This window comes from Octodon degus, unplaced genomic scaffold (assembly GCF_000260255.1).
Source record: "Octodon degus isolate 3935 unplaced genomic scaffold, OctDeg1.0 scaffold00089, whole genome shotgun sequence".
Lineage (NCBI taxonomy): Eukaryota > Metazoa > Chordata > Mammalia > Rodentia > Octodontidae > Octodon > Octodon degus.
In genome coordinates this window covers 1,424,302-1,439,349 of record NW_004524665.1, presented here as the reverse complement: position 1 = coordinate 1,439,349, position 15,048 = coordinate 1,424,302, and the positions used below count along the sequence as shown (strand labels likewise).

The window sequence follows — 15,048 nt, the reverse complement described above, 5'->3', positions numbered from 1 at the left end:
AATTCATTCATTTGTATGATACCACTAAGTCCTGGACTAACCAAATACTAGATATAGAAATGAGAGCAGAGTCGCCTTTGACACAAGCAGCTCCAACCCAGTAGAAGAAATGGGTTTTGAAGGCAGTTAATTAAATCACCTAAGCGAGGAACTTTTGCTAACAGTGATCCTTGGTCTGGGCTCTGAAGGCTAAAACAGCAGTAGTCCAGCAGATGGTACTGGACACTTGACGATGTGAGGGCTGATTAGTTACTTGTAAAGTTTGGATTTTGTTACTTTTCTGTACCAGCTGGTACTTGATTCCTAAATAATAGGTGTTTGATAAGTTCTTGTGTAGGTTACAAATCAGGGGACTTGTTTTCTTGGCATTTCTACCCTCAGAAATATGATGTTATATATTGATTAAAAAGATGAAAACAATTAACTAGAGTAACGGCAGGATCGAAATAAGACAGTGTAAATGAGCTGTGTATAAGGGGAGCAGGATTATATTATAGCTGGTCAGCTGAAGGCCCTTCTCAGTGTCTGAGCAGATACTTGGATCCTTGGTGTTTTGCCACTTACACCTTGCCATAGCTGGCAGCTATAGTTAATTATCCTCTTATTCTCTAAAATGACCTCCTAGAAATGACTCCTTTCTGCTCACATTCTTTTGACCAAAGCAAGTTATGTGGTTACATATAACTTCTGTTTTGACAAGTAGTTTTGACATCTATCTTGTGTCAGGAAAGAGAAAAAATAGAAAACTTACGATAGCTGTCAAAGTCTTTTAAGTGGTAGCTTGTTTCCTTGAATTCTACTAATTGAAACATAGCAATGGGTGTCCTATGTGTGTATGTGTTTGTGTGTTTCTTTTTAACCAATTCAAGTAGCTCCTGCATTTTTATATTATTTGTTTTGCTTGAATTTTGTTTTTTATTCGTCTTTTTTTTTTTTTTACTTTTTTTTTTTAATATATATTTAGTACAGGGTCTTGCTATGCAGCTCCAACTCATAGTGATCCTTTTGTCTCAGCCTCCCCAGCACTGGGATGATAGGCATGTGTCAGCTGGCAAGGTGCGTCCAGCGTTCTGGAGTGCAATTGAACCCGGGTCCTTGTGCTTGCCAAGCAAGCATTTAGACTGCTGAGCTATCTCCTGAGCCCTTCTATTTTATCCTGCCCTTTGCTCAATAAGCTAAGAGTTCAAACTTCGTGTTGTTACAGGTAAACATGGAAGTTTTGTGTAAATAACTTCAGTGCCTTTTATGACTGAACTTGAATCTCTTCAAAAACAACTTATTCTGGAATTGAGTGGGGAACTTGTAGCCTGCTCTTTTCAGTAGTAATAGATCTCATTGGTGTTATTATGCACCCAGGAGTTTTAGCTGAAGTACTGTGTATGCACACACACCCCTCCACTTTCAGCCCTCTTGTTTGGTGGTAGTATTGAGAAGCCACCTCTTTCCCTTCCAGTCTTGGGACTAGGACACAAGATTTACAGTGTTAAAAGAATGCCACAATTCCCTTGGCCCGTGAAGGAACGGAGATGAGATCAGTTTCTCCAGTTGGAAGTTAAAATTTAATTCTTACTAGTACCCATATTAAGGTCTTTCTTGGGGCTACAAAGTAGTATCTTACATATTTTAAAAATTTTCTTGGCAGTACATATTGCTTGCCACAATCATGAAGTGTGAAATTGAATGCCACAATCACATCATAAACATACCAGGAACCTATCTAACATGAGCTCCTACAGAGTATCTCATATCCTTTCAAGATTTGCTGTCATTGTCAGGATATCCCATATTCAGCATGCTTCCCTAGAAAGCTTCAGTGACTGAAAAAAAGAATATACAGAGATGCTTTTTTAACTGAACAGCAAACTTTCCATCACACTTCGAAGGCTATTTTCTTGTCACATAAAACAGAAGCAAAAGTGTTCTCTTTAGTGAATTTTTAAAGAATTCATAGATTTTTCTTATATAGCTCACCAAACCCTTAGGCCATATATATGAATGAAAGCTTGGGGCCAAAAGAATGAGAATGGGTTGAACAGGCTTGATAGCTGTGGCTGTAGATCTTTATTTGATCACTTTTCAGTCACCCCTTTCTTGACCAGGGCTGTGTGTGATAAGCTTCTCTTCCTACATTCTTACAAAGGGACTAAGACCTGCCTTGGGTGTCATTTGAAGACTAAGTTAGATAACACAATGTAATAATCTGCACCTTAATATCTATCCTGTGGCCATCTAGGAAAATCTTTTTTTTTTTCCATAACATCTAGGAAAATCATTACCCAGACATATTAAAGTCATTGTAATCCATGAGGTACTGAGTACTGCATCACTTATATGTCACCGCTACTCTCTCAACTACTTGAATGTGGGAGTTAAAATAAGCTGAGGTGTAAAGCTCCAACCTTTGGGGGATATCTTTGCTCTTGGTTCATCTGTCTGCTATTTTTCTTTCTACAATAATGTATTACAGTTTACTCATCCATACTCAGCATATGCACAGATTATTAAACGTATGAATTTGCTTTTGCCTCATTGCTTCTTAGCACATCAGTGTCTTTACTATAAATTGTTATTAAGGACCAAATCTAAGACCATCCCCAAGAGAGAGAACTTTTCCCTACCTGGCTTATCCTGCTTTATCCTTGTTTGCTAATGGATCTTTGTGCTTAGGGGCAGCTCATAGCATTTTTCAGGTGCCCTGTGAGTTTCATTATTTCCTGCCTCTGCTTTTGGCTGGGTTCTGCTTTTGCCTGCAATATTCTTTTTAGCAGCTTCATCCTTCAAGGCCAGTCTTAAAAGCCCCTGTGGTCTATCAGCTGGGGAACCTGGCAGGTCATTTTTATTTATGAGACTTGACCTCTTTGAGGATAGGAACTAGTCTAGTGATGGCAAACCTTATAGAACTTCTATGATACAGATAAAACAGTGCGGCATGTATGTCAGAGGTTCGCCACCACTGGACTAGACTATATGTTACTCTTATCTCTGTGCCCTATCACCATTTGTGCCTATTTAATAGTCTACAGACCTGTCTGTTGAAGCAAATAGCATAATCTACTGCTTTCCAAATCTTGTCAGATCCAATGTTTCTTGTCTATATTTCACAGAATGTAAAAAATACCTTTGTTACTTACTTTTGATGTCTTTTGGGGTGAGTGCTCTCATGACCTACAGCCCCAGTCTCCATTAGTATTTTTTTTTTTTTTTTTTTTTTTTTATATATATATATTTTAGGGAAAGGTCTACAGGGTGTTCAGGGTCTCACGTCTAGATCAGACTCGTAGTAGTGATCTCCCTGTTCACAGCCTTCCAAGAGCTGGAATTACAGGCATGTGCCACCACACCCAGTCTCAATTGCTGTCTCTGCATGCCCCGGGGGTGGGGCTGGTATGACAGTCCTGGGGATTGTCTATTAGTATCTTAAAATGAATTAAGAAATATAAAATGTCTGCTTAATGCAATAAATATAAACAAAGGAAATAATTGATAACATCTCAATAGACAAATGTTTAGGTATAGTCATATAAGGTGACAGTGTACTTAGATGCTCTGATCTATTTGAATTCACTGAATGCGATGTCTAGCATAACAGACTTTACTATAAACAGCATTGCCTTACCCATTAAAAGTGGTACATAACTCTTAGTAAAGCTGCAGTTAAAAAATGTATGTGTTAATTCACAAATTCTTGGAAAATAGAATTTAAAAAACCCTACAAGACAAATACAAGCTAAAAACTTACAAGCATGTTTTTCATGTACATCCCTGCCACATTTTCAGTTTTTTGTTTTTTTAATAGGGCTTAATACATTTTTAATTGTTCTTTTTGGAGGTGCTTGGGATTAATCCAGGGTTCTTAAATATGCTAGGGAAGTGCTCTATCATTTAGCTACACCCCCATCTCTGTATGACTTGTTTTTCACATGCTGTGTGCTACCTCCTGCTTGTGGTCATCATTTGCTAAATGCCAGTAGCATCTATATTCACCAGCAGATGTTCTTAGGGGCAGTATCATGCTGTTGAGAGACATTCCTACACTCCAAATGACAAAATCTTTTGAGCTAATGTTTCATCATACCTAAACATGGGAGCATAGACAACTCAAGCTTCTACTTTGCAATCATAATAGATAGTACATTTTATAGGAAACATTAGTGACTTCTTCTGATTTAATAACTTTCTGCCTTGATCATTGAAGAGTAGTATCTTATTTAAAATATAGTTTACAGGGCTGAGGCGATAGCTCATCAATCTAAGCACCTGCCTTGGAAATGTAAGGACCCAGGTTCCATCCCTGGTACCATATGCTGTGCTGGCCCTGCGGTGAGCCAGCCACTGAAACCATGTGTGGTGCCTATAATCCCAGCACTGAGACAGGAGGATGGATCACTGTGAGTCTGAGCTGCGTAGCGATACCCTGTACCAAATAAGTACATAAATAAATAAATGGCTTAAAAATATTTTTAAATATGGTTTGTAGTGTTTTAAATAAAAATTTTAATTTTTGGTAGACAAAACTGATGTTTCTGTGTGTATAAAATACAAGCATCAAAATACATATATATGTACTCAGACAAATTTGGAAATCTTGTTAAGCCCTCAGTTCATTTACTTTTGGCAGTATGTGTTTAAGCAAGAGAATGTCTGGTATTGAAGTTAAACTCAAATCATTTTGCATTTGTAATATACGGTATTTCCTAGCTACTGGTAACTAGCCATTTTCTTTATTCTAACATTAAGGAAGAATGTGCAAGTTTGGTCTCTTTTTCAGTTTCTTTTGGGTTTTAGGTGGCTTTTTTGTTTTTGTTGCTAGGGATAGAATCTCAAGATTCTGTGCCTGCTGAGCATGCTCTCCATAATTGAGCTGCAGTTCTGGACCCTATAGATGGTTCTTGCCGGGGAGATAGCTCAGCAGCTTACACTCTTGTGTGGCAAGTGCAGTGTTGTGAGTTCGATCCCTAGTACCAGAAAAAGGCGGCAGCGGGGGTGGGGTGGGATTTAACTAAATTACAATGAGAGTATATTAAATTTTCTGGAAGTGTTTAGTCCGGAAAATCAGCACAAGGCACTGGAGACTTGCTTTCAAGATAATCGTAAAAGTGCAAAATCCAGAGTTTGTTGTTGACTCTTCTGTTGCAGCTAAAAACTATTTGCTCTTGTGTCTATAAAGATGTCAAAAAGGAAAGTCTAAGAAGTAAATTTTAACTTTGCTGAAGCTTATCCTAAATGTCTTTGTATATTTAAGGAGTTGAGTGTGATGTCCACCTGTGGTCCCAGGACATCTGGCGTGTGAGTCAGGAGGATGGCCTTTTCCCTTGTGCTGAGGAGGCAAGCTCTGGGCCTCACACTACTATACTAGCCAAGAACTTTACTAGATTTAATTTTATATTAAAATGGGTGGTGTTTTTGTTAGGACGCTCATTGCAGAATAGCATGGTTTGAATATTCTATGTCTGATCTTTTCATAGTCATCCCTGTTACAATGTTATGGGGCCTCTTGTAGAGCACGAGCTGCTTCCCCTCAGCATGCATATTTTGAAGGTCCTGAAATCACATGCACATATATGTTTCTCTTTGGGCTTGGAGTTAACAAATGATCTTACTCTAGTGCTCATCAGTTTGTCAGGAGACCAGGAAGATGGTTCAGTAGAATAAGCGCTTGCTTGGCACAAGGGCCTGAGTTCAATCCCTGGTTTCCCCGCCACCCCCCTAAAAAATAAAAAATTTAAAAAAAGATCAGTTTGTCATGACTTTGATTGCTATTTGGAAAATTAATTTATGGTATGTATAAATTTTACTGTTTTGAGATTATGCTTTTATTAGGTTTAATATTGAACATCAAGATAAATGAGGGAGTTGGTAAATGACCCTTAAGGAGACAGGCAAGCTTTCTTTAGTTCTTACTACTGTGATTTTCTTTACTTTCTTTCTTTTTTTTTTTTTTTTTTTGGTGGAACCAGGGATTGAACTCAGGCTCTTGCGCCTGCCAGGGAAGTGCTTATTCCACTGAGCCATCTCCCCAGCCTACTACTGTGATTTTCTAAGTGGGTATTCTGAGTTGAACATTGTTCGATGGAGGATTACTATGTAATATTCTGAACATCAGTAATTTATAGATGAGTTTAGTAAGAGCCCCACTTTGGAAGGCCCTGTGTTGTCACTTCATGATGTCATCTGCTTATCTGTTTCTTGTGCTAAGCCAGAGTTGATGACAACACATGGGCAGAAGCTGGTTCATAGCCTGAGTGTGTAAAGAAAATTTGGAGCATAGCCATGCTCATTTATTTGTATATTGATTATATCTGCTTTCGTGACATAGAATTGCCCACAAAACTAAAAACACTGTCATTTATCGAGAACCTTAAGGGCACTAATGACCAACATTTTGATGAAATTGTACAAGAAGATACACAAACACATGTGTTTTCAGGGTGTTGGTTTTGTGTTTTTTTGGGGTTTTTTTCCTCTCAATATTAGGGATTGAAAACAGGGTTTTGAAACTGAGTACAGTTTATTGAAAGTGTTAGCATAAGGTCATGAGCAATGTGGAAGCACAATTAAGAAAATGTGGATTTAGGTGTCATGGGCTCAGTCCCCACATCACAAATGAACGGCAGAAACATGCATGAGGATCAGAGAATCATGTATTTGGTTTAAAAAACCGAGGACTGCTCTCTGTGTAGTGAGATCCTGAGTTTGGTGTGAATCAATTTTAGAATGAGTCATTTTTGTATTTACTTCTTGAGATGTATTAGGGATATGTAATTTAAAAAAAAATTTTTTTTAGGGAAGGGTCTACAGGGTGTTCAGGGCCTCACTACTAGATTGGACTTGTAGTGATTCTCCTGTTTACAACCAGCCTCCCAAGTGCTGGGATTACAGGTCCGCACTACCATGCCCAGTCTTGCGCCCCTGGGGCCGGCACAGCAAGCCCAGGCGTTGAACCCCCAGCCCCATCCGCTGAGCTATTTGGCTGGCCAGGGATGTGTAATATTTGTAAAAGATCCTCGAATATTAAATATTTTTTCATGGAGTTGTCTAGCTTTTTTTTTTTTTCCGGAACCAGGAATTGAACTCAGGTCCTTGTGCTTGCCAGGGAAGCGCTTATTCCACTGAGCCATCTCCCCAGCCCCAGTTGTCTAGCTTTGAATGGATGATTTTCCTTTATGATTTTTAAATTATAAACTTTATGAATACAATAATGTAGAAGGTCTGAATGCCCTGATTTGTAAGTGTTCCATGGTTATTGACTTTGGTACCCTGCAAACATCATTATAAATCTTTCTTTGTATTAAAATTTAAGAAATGATTTGAAAAATAAATTTGCATGTATTTCATTTCATAAAGAGAATTCTGATGTTAGTGGAAATAAAAGCAAATCCTAAAATTAATGTCTAATATGCTGAGATTTAAAAAAATCTTCAATAGCAGATGAAAACTTAAAATTCATTACACACACACACACCTTTTTAAGATTTAGCTTGGCTATATCTTGAGAAGTGGTGTGGGACTGGGATGGGGACAAAGGAAATGGAAGTAGATAAAAAGACGTGTTAGAGACTAGGACTTTTTTTTTTTTTTTTGCTCGGAACTGGGGATTGAACTCAGGCCCTTGTGCTTGCCAGGCAAGCACTTATTCTACTGAGCCATCTCCCTGGCCCCGGACTTTCTTTTTTGAGAAGCTGATTTCTTAGGAGAAACTTGGTTCTTTTTCCGAGGTGATTGTATTTATATAGACTAGGCAATTTATAACATCATTACACATTCAATAATTATTGTGTGAGGCTCTCAATTTATTTCTAAGTTTTATTTGTGATGGTATTTGGAATGAAAGTTTTTTACTAGTATATGTTTGTGATACATAATAATTACATTCCTCTTGAGAAATTGGCACATATACATATAATGTCTTAATCATTTTTGCTCCCATATTCCTTTTCCTCCAGCCCCCTTTCAATCTCCACATTCATCTCTATCAGTGGAACAAAGCCTTTAAGAATTTGGTGCCCAGGTATCCAATTGAGGACCATGTCTGTGCTAAGCACAGGCTTTGCCACTGAGCCATACATCCAATTAGATTGATTTTTTTTTTTTTTTTTTTTCCAATACGAGGTCTTGCAGTGTTAGGTTGGTCATGCTGTTCTTGAACTCCTGCAGTGAGATAATTTTCTTCCTCACTCTTCTCTTAATGTTAGTCTTATCGGCATGTGTCACTGTGCCAGGCAAATAATAATCATATTGTTATAGAATAATATTACTTTAACAAAAGAAACATTTTTATATTAATGAAACTTTGTTCCAAGTTCTCATTAGTGTGCATTCTTCTACAAACTATCTGCCGTGATTTACACAAATCATTAATATCTAACATGTATACCTTCGATTTTTAGATGTATATGATTTTAATTTGTTATGTAGGTCTCATGTAACACTGTGTCTTCATGTCTTTCAAGCCGGCTTTTGGAACAGTACTAGTGTAAGGATTTGTTGTAATGCAGTCATTAATGATGGGATTATTTGGATATCTGGAATATTTTGTGGTGAATTCTGTATCTGTAGGGTTCTGTCTTGTGTGCATGTACTTTCTATTGATAGCTATTTTTTAAATATTTAAATTACAAATTTAATTTATTAAATAAAAGCAGAGATTACATACATGTATGGATATATATGTTGTGATTCGTGTTTTGCCTTGTGAGATAATTAAATCTGAGTTAAACATCTAGCACTTCAGTTAGAGGGAGTTTTTTGTGTGTGTGTTGTTTTTTCTTTTGTTTTGGTCTTTTCTTTGAGACAGGGTTTCACATTCAGTTCAGGCTGTCCTTGAACTCATTGTGCAGCCCTGGCTGACCTCAAATTGGCAGTGATTTTCCTGTCTCAGCCTTCTGAGTGCTGGTATTAAAGCCATATGCTATTATGCCTAGCTAGCATTTCTTTATGATGAAAACATTTAAATTCCTCCTAGGTTTTTGGAATATATAGTACATTATTGTTAGGTATAGTCCTTCTTCTGTGTAGTAGCACACATTATCTATTAAAAGTAGTGCTCGGATCTAAAGTCTTGTTTTGCTTCCTGTGATAATGTAGCATATTTGAATATCTACAATAAGTTTAAGGAAAAGTATCTAAGTAACCCTAATAAAGCTATATACTTGTGACAAATGGTAGTAATAAAACTTGGGCTATAAAAGAGATTGATTCTAAGAAGCAGTTTCTTTTGCTAGATTATTTCATAGAATAGGAAAATTTGTGAGAAGAGTAGATCAGCAGTGAATTTGGCATTTTTTTAAATGTAAAAATATTTCACACTCAATATTGTATTTGCATCTCATCTCATCTGTTCTGATAGATTTCTGTTTTGATTTTCTGCTGACAGGTCACATTTAGGGCAGGCAAAACATAAGAGATATAGCCCTCCTGAGAGTAGAAAATCTAATTCTAAGGCACCCAAAGTGCAGTCTAATACTACTTCTGAACTGTCAAGGGGACACCTTTCTAAAAGGTAAATCTTAACATTATTTATGCATTTTCAAGGCACAGTTAACTTGCATTCAAATCATTGCATTATATTAATGCTTGTCAGATTATCCAAAATGTTGTATGTGTTTTTTATTCTATGTATGCAAGTTGTAGGATTGTTTGTCACCTTTGCAGTGATAATACTGCAAAAGGTTTAGGTCAGTGATGGCAAATATTTTAAAGCTTCCAGTGATTACAGATAGCTCCTAGCAGCACACAGCCGGAGGCTCGCCACCACTGCCCTAACTAATGAAGTTTGTCCTTGTTGAGAACTTTCCTTGATTATAGTTTTTCCTTGTTTAGTAAGCTGTTTTCCTAAGAAACCATTTTAGGCATCTAAAGTGCTACGTTATAATTTCTTTAGTATCTACTGCCAGAGCCACTGTTCAAGTCTGTGATCTCTAAGATCTAACTGGTCAGGGTCCTTGGAAAGGAATGTTACTGTGGAAGTTTGGTACAACTAAAAGATGAAAATTTTGCCTTCATTTTGAAAGTACATATGTTATTGTTTACTTATCCTTAGCATTGCTGTTCAACTTTCCGCTGATTCTGAACCAGTAAGCCTTCTTTCTCTTGTAATGTTAACTCTAGTGATCAGGAGTGTTATTGCTAGTAATCTTTGGGCTGTAGACTACCTTTATCTTTTGAGTCAGGTATTTCACCATCAAAAATAACCTTTCCCCTTCCAGTTTTAAACCACTTGAAGACTCGTGTTTTTTAATACTTAAGCTTATCAAGAAAATGTTTGCTTATTTTCCCCAAGTACTAATTGCTAGAGAGTTAAGAAGTTAGGAAGTGTATTTTATGACAGATTTACTCATGGTAGGCTGGTACTAACTCTTTTTTTAATCTAACCTCTTAGAAGCTGCAGTACATCATCTGCTGTCACAGTTCCACAACCAGAGGATCCAGACAGAGCGAATACTTCAGAAAGACAAAAAACGGGGCAGGTGCCTAAGAAAGACAATTCTCGAGGAGTGAAACGCAGTGCTAGTCCAGACTACAACAGGACCAATTCTCCTAGCTCTGCAAAGAAACCCAAAGCACTTCAGCATACTGAGTCTCCCTCAGAAACAAGTAAGCCACATAGTAAGTCCAAGAAGAGACATTTAGACCACGAGCGACAACTGAAATCTGTACAATCACCATCAACAAGCAAGGCTCACACCAGAAAGAGTGGGCCTGCTGGTAGTTCACGGAGTCAGAAAAGAAAAAGGACAGAAAGTTTTTGTGTAAAGAGTGGTCCTGAATCAACTGGTGCTGAAGAGAGATCTGCAAAACCTACCAAGCTGGCTTCAAAATCAGCCACCTCAGCCAAAGCTGGGTGTAGCACCATCACCGATTCTTCCTCTGCTGCCTCTACTTCCTCCTCCTCCTCTACTGCAGCCTCGGCCTCCTCCACTGTGCCACCAGGTGCCAGGGTGAAACAAGGAAAAGACCAGAACAAGGCCAGGCGCTCCCGTTCTGCTTCCAGTCCCAGTCCCAGAAGAAGTAGCAGGGAGAAGGAACAGAGTAAAACTGGTGGCTCTTCAAAATTTGACTGGGCTGCTCGTTTCAGCCCTAAAGTTAGCCTTCCTAAAACAAAACTGTCTCTTCCAGGGTCTTCTAAGTCAGAGACATCAAAACCTGGACCTTCTGGATTACAGGCTAAATTAGCAAGTAAGTTCATGGAAAGAGCTTTTCTTTGGTATTTTAGATGTAAGTAGCCATTCATATTAGTTTTGTTTCTCAGTCTTAGGCATTTTTCGATATACTCTAATACATAACAATTTGGTGCTACATTTAGTTGCATGGAGATGGATAGAGACTGCTGTCAGTAAACAATCACATTTTAGTGTCTGTTTTTTGTTGTTTTTATATCTTCTCCTTCAGGTATTCCTGTCAGGATGGTGTGGGGTATAAAGTTGTATTTTCTTCTACACCAGATAGAAAGAAAGGTTACCATTTCAGTTAAAAGTTGCCCTGATTGGGCCTGGGAACCCAAGTCCTCACCATGCTGAGCAAGTGTTATTCCCCTGAGCTGTCTTCCTTGCCCTTGTACTTCATTTTGACATAGGGTGTCACTAAGTTGCCCAAGTTGGGCTTGAACTTGAAATCTGGGATTATATAGCACCACACATGGCTAGTGTCATGTATCCTTGATATATGTGCTAGCAGTGAATTACAGTAGAAGAAATCTAGCATAATATAAATTAAAGCCTGTTCATGTGTGTACATCTTTTATGACCAAGGAGCTTAGTCTAAGATGAAATCCTCTTGTGTTACATACACTACTTGGGTCCAGGATTAGTGGGAAAGAACATTGCCCTCTTGATGTTTCCAGTGTAATCAAAAAACAAAGTTTTAGGATAATAGGGTCTAGCAAAGAAACAAAAACTAGATATAAAAAATGGGGTCGAGAATGTTCTTTTACAGCCAGCTTTGCTGTTCAGGCACCTTGCCTTTCTTTTCCCAAAGGACGTCTTCAGGAAGCCGTATCAGAACAGAGTAGAACTAGTAATAACCCTTTTCAGAGGTTTTTTTGTTTTTTTTTTTTTTTTTTTTTTTTCTTTCTTTGTCCTTTCCTTATTCTTCTCATTTTCCATCTACCAAGATCTTCCTTTCCTTTTACACTGCCACCTCTTCATTATAGGAAATTTTTTTTTTTTATGGAACCAGGGATTCAACTCAGGTACTTGCGCTTGCCAGGGAAGCACTTATTCCACTGAGCCATCTCCCCTTCCCCAGGAAATCTTTTTTTAAAAAAAGGAAAGAAAAAGCACTTAGCCACATGTGTTTAAAAAGCATTTTTGGTTTTGTTACATTTGCTCCTTCTTACATTTTATTTGCCCCTTCTGAGTCCTCTTAAAAGATTTTGGTTTTAGATCTTCATTTTAAGAGTGCTACTGACCTTGTTCTTCGTTATTTGAAAGATTAGTTGCTACTAGTATTTTTTTGTCAAAGTTCAGTAGTAACAAAGCAGCCTCATCTAATACTGAATCATAGATCTTAGTTCTATTTAAATGTAATCCAGTGATGGTGAAACTTTGAGAGCTTTCAGTGAAACAAACAGCCCACTGTGGCACTGGTACGGTAGGTTCACCACCACTGCCATAGTCTTAAACTGCCTTCATTTGATTCAGTATTAGCTAACCTTTGACAAGAGTACTAGAAGGTACTGTGTAAAATCTTGTGATTCACCTGTATTGTAGAGTTACTGTAAAGATAACAGTTTTTACTTTGAGCTTGTACAACTTTGTTCTATTTTGTTTTAAATATAAATGTATTCATATACATCTATATAAAATCTCAATTGAAAGGCAAAGCTAATTAATGAGACCTCAATAGGTTGGTATCTTGAAATGAAAAAGAAATACAAGGTCAAGTAATGAAAGAACTAATTCTCTGTCCTGCCAAGGTTTTCTTGACAGTGGGAATTATTTATATCCACTCTTACATCTTCTCCTCTGCCCTCATTGAAATGTAGAAGCATGTGTGTATCTTTGTGTGGTTTCTCTATTTAGGAGCTCTGTAATTTCCATAGCTAGTGGACCAGGTTAAGTGAGATGGGGTCTACTATCAATTGTCCTTTCTAGTCACCCTCACTTGAAGAGCTCATCTCCCTTTGCTCTTTCTTGTAGGAAGGCTCCAGGGCCAGGTGAGAGTGGATTTCTTCATTTTCATAAGATACCTGTACATTCCGTCACTAAATGGCTCTTCCAGTTTCAGTGCTCCTATTTTAGTTATAATCTCTAATTATAACTCAGACTATTGAAATAGGGGTTTGAATCAGCATTTGTTGAGCATCTAGTCAGTGCCAGGAATTTTGCATAATTCAGGACACGTTTTAAAAATGTTTCTTTAGTGTAGTTACTAAGGGAATTTATTCCAAGGAGGTGAAATAAATAAATTCTCTGAGTAATATGCCTCATAAGTGGTAGACTTAGGATTTGAAGATTGGGAGTGTGTGTGACTATGAATCTTTGACAGTTTATTGCTATTTTTTTGGTATTAGAGAGCAGACCCAGGACCTCGTGCATACGCACACTAGGCAAGTGTGCTATTGCTCCGGTATAGCCTTGGCCCATTTGCAATTTTGTTTTTAAACCTGTGTTTGTATGTTTGACTGCTATAACATATTCTCGTCATTAGTGATACTAAGACGCTAGAGGAACTGAAGTTTTATTTTGTCTCCATTTGCTGCTATCAGTTAATCTTTCGGATAAATGCTGCGTGAATTACAAGGATTCACATACCATTCACCATATATTTGCTTCTTTTGAAAAAGTGAAAAATGCTTCAAACAAAATTGTAGCAAGTATTTAACTATACTTAAGTATGTTTGATAGTTGTCCTGAACACTTCAGGTCCAAACATCCTGCTTTCTAGCAATCCTTGTTGGGGGCTGGCCAGATAGCTGGGCTGGCCATACAGCTCAGTGGACTAAAGTGCCTGCTTAGGAAGACCCAGGGACTGGGGTTCAATCCCTGGCATGTTGTGCCAGTCCCATCCCCGGGGCTCTCTGAGACAATGACTGAGATTGGGTGTGGTGTAATCTCAGCACTTGGGAGGCTGAAAACAGGAGGATCACTAGTCTGAACTGTGTAGTTAGACCCTGTACTAAATACATTTTAAAAAATCCTACATGGTAGGTTTCTTAATTATAGGTAAGGATACTTGGTATTGTTGGTCAAAATTGCCTGTCTAGGGTCAGAGCACTAAGAGAGTGATAGAGCCAAGAATAAATCCAGGCCATCTCAAGAATGCGTCTTGAGAACCGAATGTATAGGAATGATCAGTCAGCCAGCTGAACATGGAAGGATTCTTGAGGTCAGCATGGGCAGGGGGTATTTTGGCATGACTGAATGTGTTACTTTGGGAAAGAGTTTATGTAAGAAGCTGTAGCTAATTGGCAGCTAATTTAACTTGAGGTTATACGAGCAAAATGAGGATTTTATGGTGATCACTATTTGAAGTACTGGTACTTTTGTAGAGAGCCCTACATAAGGAGCTAAAACAATCTTGGGTTGGAATCCTAATTCTGTTTTTTTACTCATTGGTGATCATGGGAAAGCTTATCTTTGTTGTGTAAAAAGAGCATAATGGTTATTTAAAGAAAAATAAAACCTGCCATGCCCAGTCTCAACTGTTGTCTCAGTGCACCCCAGGGGCGGGGCTGGGGCTGCGGCTGCCACTGAAGGTCCTGGGGTTGAACCCCTGGCCCCTGTACCTGCTTACAAGCACTTTAATCCACTGAGCTATTTGGCTGGCCCTTCCTTTGGTAATTCTGGTACAGGTTTTTGGTAAGTTATCCAGGCTAGACTTGAACTTGTAGTTGGAGGTCCCAGCCTCCTATAAATTTTAATGTGAATTAGGAATTTTATGGTAACTATCGGTGTGTGATTTAACTGAAATAAATATTTCATATAACATCATAAATATAAATTCTATATATTGATTAAGATCTAAAAAATGTTTCATTATAGTATAGTGTAATACTTTAAGTAACTATAGTTCGGTTAACTTGGCTTCAAAAATATATTTTTGTGATCT

General features: G+C 37.9%; 1 protein-coding gene across 29 annotated transcripts in view; it reads left to right on the top strand.

Moving 5' to 3' along the window:
- Nucleotides 1-15,048, top strand: part of Trip12 (thyroid hormone receptor interactor 12) — a 164,240-nt gene that overhangs the window by 47,074 nt on the left and 102,118 nt on the right. For 19 of the 29 annotated variants that reach the window (XR_002822379.1, XM_004637301.3, XM_023722092.1 and 16 more), the window contains exons 3-4: nucleotides 9,374-9,499; nucleotides 10,379-11,175. Coding sequence is in view for 28 of the 29 variants with exons in the window: in XM_004637301.3 (XP_004637358.1) it covers nucleotides 9,374-9,499; nucleotides 10,379-11,175 (923 nt within the window). In the remaining variant the exon portion in view is untranslated. The remainder of the gene's footprint in view (nucleotides 1-9,373; nucleotides 9,500-10,378; nucleotides 11,176-15,048) is intronic. The other 10 variants (XM_023722106.1, XM_023722107.1, XM_023722104.1 and 7 more) reach the window with 2 other exon arrangements.